Consider the following 8897-nt stretch of genomic DNA (forward strand, 5'->3'; position numbering starts at 1 on the left):
GCAACATATAACGGTGAGTACTCCATATCGATTGTTCCATTTCCTATTAACGGTTGGATTTTAGGGAACTATTATTCACGATGAAATGGGCTGATGAGGCATCTTTGACGTCGACCACTTGTTGGCACTGTTTCCTTCTTGGATGTTGGTTCGGTGTATCATTTGACTACGAAGATGGATCAAGCAGGTGAGTTTCGAATATCCCCTTCATCAAACCAAAGTTCTTTCGATTAGTACTTCAAGTGGGAAGAACCATTCACTAACTTGTGTTCTCGTTGTAGGTGGAAATGTACCCAAGCGTGAAATCACTCGTTGTTGGAGGTGAATTGGACCCTCTCACAAGACTGGAGGTGGATGTGGACATTCACTGTGTGCCAGAATATTGTTCGGAGTTGGAACGTAATCCCTGACGGAGGAATGGTGGAGGCTCTCTGATCCGACAGTCCCCGCTAGGTAGGTTAACAGCTGAACTTTCATTTAAATCTTGTTGGAGTAATTGATATCCTAGAACATACTTAATTGCCACATAGGTTATGTTTTGACAGTAGAACATTGACAGTATACAGAGCTTTTTCCAGTTTTCTTGGATAGAATTAATTGAACAGATCACGGATATGCACTTTCACCAGTATCGGTGTTACAATTTCATAGAAAAAGTTACACAGGAGAACTAGATACAATTCAGACTATCTATCCAGTTTTTAAGGTAGTACGGTTAGTATTTGTTAATCGTTATTCATCTCAAATATTCTGAATACAATATTTAAAGCAACGGTTTGTCTCGGAACCTTGTGAATTCACAGAATAATTAATGTAACGGATTTCAAGCTGTGCTTTGCTCTGTCTACAGGATGTACCTTTCAGAAACACAGACAGTTGACAATTTATATCGTTTTGACATGTCGGTGCTGCTGAACGGATTGGCTATATCTAGATGAATTTGACCATTTGATAATGTTTTCCAATTGTAACTGCAAAGCTTGAACGGTATCATGAATCCATTCAATCCACTGAACAAAATGTAGAAAGAAAGTATTGTTTCTAGTTAGATGACATGGTAGATACTGATTTGTTCGGTGAACTGAATAGGATATGAAATCTTATACGGTGACGGTTGCTGTCAGGATATTGACAAAGGGTTTGTCAAATCACCAGTGTGATGGTTAACGGAACGGTAATAAAACGAAATTTCACATGACTGGGGATCATGTTTGATTAACGGGTGAACAGTAAAAATATCTCTATCCTGAGTGAAACGGTTTTAAATCTTTAATATGGATTTTGGTAACATTCTTACCCTGTTCATCTTTCAGATCATACACTACAGGAGAGACTACCTTAATAACGGTATACGGTCCGGCGAATTTTGCAGCCAGTTTAGCTGCGAAACTGTCGACAGCGGATGATAACGGATTTGTGCGACGGAGAACTTTGTCACCTACATGGAAGCGAACTTCTCTACGGCGTAGGTTGTAATGATGAGCCTGCTGTTCAAAAGCCCTGTACAAGCGAGCTTGCACAAACTCATGTGCTTCCTGTAGGTGCCGGATTTGCTCTGTACGGTGAGTCATGTCTCTATTTACTTCGGTTGGGTTACTGTTTTCCTCATTTTGGGGTTTTGTCGAATAAATCGCCCTAGGGACATTTAGTTCCCTACCAAAATTCAGAAAAGCCGGAGTAAGCCCGGTAGACTCTTGTTTAGCGGTGTTAATAGCAAAAACTAATTCCCCTAACTTTTCATCCCAGTTTCTCTGATCGGTTTCGCAAAATTGTGCAATCATAGTTTTCAGGGTTCGATTTGCCCTTTCTACCGGATTACACTGTGGCGAGTACGGTGGGGTAAATCTGTGAGCTATATTCAGTTCCTGAAGGCTGTTTTTAAATAACTTACTATCATACTGTACTCCATTATCGGAGATAACAACGGACGGACATCCATATTTCAGGATGATTTGTTCGTATAACGCAGAATAAACGGTTTTGGCTGTAGCTTTTCGCAACGGGCGGCACTCGATCCACTTCGTGAAGCGATCTTGCATGACCACAATGTAAGAATTACCTTTTTTACTTCGGGGTAACGGTCCGACGATATCTGTAGATACTTCCCTGAATGGTGCATCTGCCATCCTGTGTGGTTGCATCTTCCCAGCAGTTTTCTGTTGCGAAACTTTGTAGCGTTGGCACGAAGTGCAGTTTCTTACATATTTCGCAATGTCTCGGAACATACCAGGCCAGTAGTAATTCCGGGCAATCCTGGAACTTGTCTTGGCGATCCCCATATGTCCGGCAAGTTCCGAATCATGATTCTCCTTCAGTACTTCGGAACGCTGTTCGGTGGGTACGCATAATTTCCAGGGTTGTCCAGTTCCAATTTCCGTGAAGTCTGATGCATCCCAAAAATGTCGGAACAGTTTCCCATCGATTATGGCATAATCTGGGAAATTTCCTGGGTCCTTCTGAACCTCCTGTAGTTTCCTGTTGTACAATCGGCAGTGAATTTCCACTTCGGCCAGGTATACGGAATCTACGGACGGTAAGGGATTCCGGGACAGACTGTCAGCAAGTTTATTCAGGGATCCCTTACGGTACTGTACTTCGAAATCAAACTGTTGAAGAAAAACGGACCATCGAGCAATTCTTCCCGACGGTGATTTTATAGAATTTAACCATTTTAAACTCATATGATCGGAAATGACCGTGAAACGGAATCCCTCTAGGTACGGACGTAGTTTCTCTATGGAAAATACGATGGTGAGGCATTCCTTCTCGGATACGGAATAGTTTTTCTCGGCTGGGTTTAATGTGCGACTAACATAGGCAATTACCCTTTCTTCTCCATCTATCACTTGTGTTAGAGCTCCACCTAGGCCTGTATCACTGGCGTCTGTTTGTATCACAAACGATTTGGTGAAATCCGGACAAGCCAATATCGGTGACTCAGTCAACTTGTGTTTCAGGATATCGAAAGCCTTCTGCTGGTCTTCTCCCCATTTCCACCGCTGTTTCTTCTTGAGCAGCAGGGTTAGCGGAGAAACTACATTGGAGAAATTCTCGATGAAACGACGTTACCAGCTCGCAACACCCAGGAATCGGCGTAACTCTCGGACGGTCTTGGGAGCAGGAAATGACACTATGGATGCCACTTTATCCGGATCCGTACAGATGCCTTCGGAAGTGACGACATGTCCCAGGTACTTCAGAGACTTCCGGACAAACTCACATTTGTCAGGATTGAGACGTAAGTTGGCTTCCCTTAGTCGTCTGAATACTTCCCTTAAGTTCTCCATGTGTTCTTCAAAGGTTTCCCCTAGAACGACTATATCGTCTAGATAGGCAAACGCTTTGGGCTCCATTTCGGGACCGATTACGGTATCCAGGAATCTCTGGAACGTGGCTGGGCTTGCGTGTAAGCCGAATGGCTTGACGGTGAACTGAAATAGTCCTCTTCCCGGGACCGTGAATGCTGTAATAGGCCGGCTATCCTTTTCTAACGGTATTTGCCAGTATCCCTGTTTCAAGTCAATCGTCGAAATGTATTTGGCTCTGCGTAATTTGTCCAAGATTCCCGAAATATACGGCAACGGATACGCATCTTTAACGGACACTTCGTTGACTGCTCGAAAATCGATACAAAACCGGTATTTACCGTCCTTCTTTTTGATTAACACAACAGGTGAACTCCACGGCGACTTAGAAGGCTCAATAACTCCCTCAGCCAGCATTCGGTCTACTTCCTGGTTGAAGATTTCCTGCATCTGTGGATTCTGTGGCCGGTATCGCTGTTTAATCGGTTCTGTCCCAGGTTTGAGTTTGATTTTGTGTTCTATCAGTTTCGTGGTGCCGGACAGCTTCTCGAACTCCTTCATTTCTCTGGCGAGAAAAGCATCCAACTTCTTTTTCTGTGCCTCGGTCAGTTCCAGTAAGTGTTCGCCAGTGGCGTGTACCTCCACAGTTTTTCCCACTTTAGGTGTTGGTTTGGAGATTAGGCGGCCTTCCAGATAGCACTCGGCGGTGCTAAGGTTAAGGGAAAAATTGTACACTCTCAGTACGTCCGTTCCTAGTATGAGGTCTACCGGTAAATCAGACACCAACAAAAACTTTATGTCGGTCAAAGAATAGTCAGCGATGTGTATGGCGGTAGTATAAAGTTTCGGCGTCGCGGTATACTGACCATTGGCAACTACCACAAAACCATCCTCAACGGGTTCTCCGGTGATTCCTTTGCGTTCACATTGTTCTGCCACTTTCTGACTGATGAAACTCCTCGTGGCTCCGGTGTCAATCAGTGCATTGTAGCGCTTCCCGGCTACTTTTACTTCCACCAGCGGACGGTTGTCGTTACACACGGTCGATGCCATAGGAGTCAGCGTCCCCGGAGATATGGTCGACCCCTTATCCATACCTCCCTTTAGTTTTCCGGGCGGCATGGACAATCGCTTGAGCGAATGTTTTTCCTCTGGCAACGAGAACAGAACAACCTCGGTCGTCCTCGACATTCCCGTCGCATGTGGCCGTATTCACCACATCGGAAGCACTGTGTTTGGAAAGATACTTTCCTCGTCGGTGGATCAGTCCGGTTTCCCTGTGTTTCCTGTCGGTCTCCTTGTTGGTTTGATCGTCGTGTTGGTATAGGTGATGAAGCTCGGTTGGGTGAACCTGTATTTTGCTTGTCGACTCGTGCCGTTGGTCGATCCGGTCTTGGCTGGTGTTTCTAGGCGGTGATGGCGGTGTTTGTGGTCTGTTGTGACCTACTGGTACTGGTGGCTCTGAGTTTCCTGGTATGTTTTCGGCGTCCAATGAGAAACTGGCCTGTTGCCGGTTCTGTTGTGACGGACGATACGTCAGGTGGGGCTCGTCAAGAAGACCTGGCTTAGAGGGTGGCCTGGTGTACTGGCTCATTTGCCACTGTACTAACTCGAAAACCTTTCCTTTTCGCAGGAGCTCATCGTAGGTGTTAGTCTCCTGGAATGTTAAGGCCTGTTGTAGGGTCGGTAATAGCCTCTGCCTGATGATTCGGATTTGTTCCGTTTCGGTTGGTCTACTGTATGTTAACTTCTGGAACAAATTCTGCATTCGAGTGACGTACATCAGCAGTTTTTCATCAGGGCCCTGCGTTCTCCTTTTGATTTCTTCCAACAGGTTCTCCTCATAGTTCACCGGTAAAAATGCTTCCTTAAGTTGCTCCTTGAAATCCTGCCAGTTTCTGAATGTACCCCTCCTGGGGATGAACCAATCCCTGGCATCCTTCCGCAGTAGCTCATAAACTGACTCGAACACTTGTTCTAGGGGCACCTTGCGAGATTCGGCCAATCTCTCCACCTCCTCGATGAAGCCGCTCACACTACCTGTGCCACCAAATGAAATATTCCATTTGTGGACAGGAATAGTTGGCACCGGTGACGGTCGAGGTTCCGGCTCCAATGGTACTCTCTCTCTGGTCATGGTCCTGCCAGAGCTCACACAAGATGCAGGTAAGTGTAGAAAAGACACTCTGCGGGTAGAATTAATCCATCTTCTTGGTGTCGGATCTTCAGGTGATGCTGTCCCACAGTCCTGTGACTGTGTGACAGGTATTGCCGGCAACTGCCGCAGTAATGCTGTACATGTCCGCCTTGTCTCGTCCATGACATGTTCTAATGTTTTATTCCTTACAGATGTACCAGTATGTGAGACATCAGCAGCTGTCAGAAGATTGACCCCATATCCAAGATCAATCAGGGATGTTTCAGCTCTTTCCGGTTGGATCGGGGACATCCCAGGTGAACTGGGAACCTCCACATCCAAGAGGGACCGTTCCTGCTGACTGGATGGCTGTCCACGGGTGTTGCTACTACACAGTTGCTCCAGCGTCTCCAAGGCCTTAGTTGTAGTCGCCTTCAGTTGTTCGATCAGTTGTAACTGTGTTTCATCGGAAGTGATAATAAAATTCAGTCTTCCCTGAATGTGTGTTAATCTTGTGAATATTCGCGAAAATTCGTTAGTCGCATTAGCGTGATTGAAATTCTGAAGTGCATCCACTAGATCGGTGTCGATATCCAGTGTGGGGTTCATTGATGTGAGTAGATAGGCAACAAGAGTTCGAGCGCAAAAAGGATAGTTTTTACATGTAAATTCTCATAAGGAAGTCTAAGGTCGATTTTGCAGAAATCGGTCAATTTTGAAAATTTTTCTAAGTCCCGTTCAAGGTCATCCAGTAGGCGGGTCTGAGAGGGTGAGAGGAGAGTGGGGGAGAGGGTAACGGGTTTGATGATGAGGGGTGTGAGGGTGAGCGGGTTCGAGATTTTGTTTCATACTTTTCTAAACGTCGGGATTCGAACTCGGGACTTTTGTGTTACGTGATAGATAGATAGGTAGGTACCTTAGCGTTGATATTAGAGATACGTCATGCTTTTTAGGGTGGTAATGAGGAGATATGTCGCTAATCAAATAATGTAGAACAGCTGGATGCTTTCATGTTTATTTTTCAAATCATGAGTGAAAGGGTGATGGTGATTCATTGATTGAAACCTTGTGAAAGAAAAATCATTTATTTTATTTACAGTAACATTGATATTTGTTTGATGAAAACAGAGTGATCGCTGAAAAAAATTTAAATCACATAGTCAACAATTTTTCCAACATTGAAATCTTCTTCCTTGGTTCATCATATTCCTCAATCTTGCGTTTATTGAGTGAATAATGACCCCACGGTACAGTGTTGAATGTTCCGGGCACCAAACATCGTTTATCGTCTTCAGGACTTAAAGCTATTTTTTCCTGTGTCAGTGAATACACATGATGTTCCTTCGCCTGAATCAAATTTTGAGAAATAATTTTATGTTTCCATGTTTCTAAACATTCAATGTAATCATCGAAACATATTCTGTTCTTAACGATTGATTTTTTAATACCCTTAGCTTTCTTGGTGGTACCATAATTTCGACACATGGATTCAATTTCATCAGCTTCATACTCTTCTTCCACCCATCGTTGTTTTTTCACATTCAGATCATCCTTAGAAGTTTTCACAGTTCAAACTAAGGGCAGCTTGAGAGAATATAAATACAGCCAGTATTGTATCAATTCTTCATTCGTTCGCAGGGTTTCGATTAGTTGCGTTCTATTGTTACGAAATCGTGAAAAAAAACATATCTAGGTGAGTAAGACGAGATTTATTTTTTGTTAATCTTATCTTAGAGACGGTAGAATGGGAAGATAATATGATTTGAAACTCTGTTACAATAATAATTATTAGTGGATGTTAAATCCGGGGGGAGGGGGATGTTGATTTTAGATTTATTTTTTCCTAAAATGCATGATTTCGGCGATATCACAGGATGAAGAAAAAATCAGTGCTTAGAACAATTTTATTCACTTCTGGGTATCGTATGATATGAATATTATAGTCGGATTAGAATAGTGGGGGGTGATAAAATGATTAGATATGATTTTGAAACTTTGTCATCTTATTCATTAGGTGGTAAATCGACAGGGGGTGAAGGGGGTGATTTTTGATTTAGTTTTTCCCTAAAATGCATGATTTCGGTGATATCGCAGGATGAAGAAAAAATTAGGACTTAGAATAATTCTTTTCATTTCCGGGTATCCTATGATATGAATATTATAGTCGAATTTGAATAGTGGGGAAGTGATAAAATGATTAGATATGATTTTGAAACTTTGTAATCTTATTCATTAGGTGGTTAATCGACTGGGGGTGAAGGGGGTGATTTTTGATTTAGTTTTTCTCTAAAATGCATGATTTCGGAGATATCGCAGGATGAAGAAAAAATTAGGACTTAGAATAATTCTTTTCATTTCCGGGTATCCTATGATATGAATATTATAGTCGAATTTGAATAGTGGGGAAGTGATAAAATGATTAGATATGATTTTGAAACTTTGTCATCTTATTCATTAGGTGGTAAATCGACAGGGAGTGAAGGGGGTGATTTTTGGTTTAGTTTTTCCCTATAATGTATGATTTCGGAGATATCGCAGGATTAAGAGAAAATTTGGACTAAGAAATATTTCATTCTACATAGACATGATACATTCATTCGATCTGCTGATAACAGAATAAACTAACGGATGAAAATTATGCGGTATTTTCATTATTGCTTAGCACATCTTCTTGGATTCATACAGGCTAAATAAACGTTTTTTTTTTCAGTTCCCCAATCTGATCGTAGGGACTGTTCCTTCTTTAAAAAAAACCATAACTTTCACCCAACTCATCAACCTATCATACCACGTAAGTACTTATTTCATGTTGATATGCACATATTATAATGTATTATATCTTACCATATTATCAATTAAAATCGATCTTTCTATATGATAATAATCTAAACCTCAGACCTCTGTGTAGTGTCTTAGAATCCTGAGGGGCCGCCTGGCTATAAAACATTCAGATTATGTTCATCTGGATTTCGATAGAGGTTCCGCCTATGCGGTATAAAAGGGTGGACGACGATTAACGAAAACACACTAGAGAACTCTTACGAGGGTCAAGTATCAGTATTGAGATGTCTGTAAGACCCATCTGAAAAGTGGGCTGTCATCTGCTATATACTAGGTATATATGTGTGTGTAGGAAAATTGTTGCATGCGATGGCTATTAAAGAACCGCCTGGTTGACCTCGATAGATTTATTGATAAAATGAAAATAGTAGGTATCTGTTATTCAGAAAAAATCTTTAGATAAAATTTTATCATCTAATTTACGTAAATCCTTAAAACCGGAGAAGCCGTTGAATCTCTCATTATTTATTTATATAAATATGTATTATAGATGTCAGTTTATATGAAGATTTACTGAGTCCAAGGACTTCTCTGAGACCAATCTTCTTATCTCTATGTTTTAATCACAAAATTGTTGCAAGCAAATCAAACTAATGACTTGACTTGAAGACTGA

General features: G+C 42.1%; 1 protein-coding gene across 1 annotated transcript; it reads left to right on the forward strand.

Moving 5' to 3' along the window:
- Window positions 1–297: 297 nt before the first annotated feature.
- LOC123311370 lies at window positions 298–3414 on the forward strand. The gene is made up of 3 exons (XM_044895280.1): window positions 298–453; window positions 1314–1562; window positions 2942–3414. Exons 2-3 carry the CDS (start codon window positions 1403–1405, stop codon window positions 3331–3333), a joined length of 552 nt encoding a protein of 183 aa, XP_044751215.1. The 5' UTR covers window positions 298–453; window positions 1314–1402; the 3' UTR covers window positions 3334–3414.
- The last annotated feature ends 5483 nt before the right edge of the window (window positions 3415–8897 follow it).

This window comes from Coccinella septempunctata, chromosome 4, assembly GCF_907165205.1.
Source record: "Coccinella septempunctata chromosome 4, icCocSept1.1, whole genome shotgun sequence".
Lineage (NCBI taxonomy): Eukaryota > Metazoa > Arthropoda > Insecta > Coleoptera > Coccinellidae > Coccinella > Coccinella septempunctata.

Coding starts and splice junctions, on each gene's coding strand:
- LOC123311370 (XM_044895280.1), top strand. CDS start 1,403: ATGATAACGGATTTGTGCGACGGAGAACTTTGTCACCTACATGGAAGC. Junction 1,563..2,941: donor TGCCGGATTTGCTCTGTACG/GTGAGTCATGTC, acceptor TCGGTGACTCAG/TCAACTTGTGTTTCAGGATA.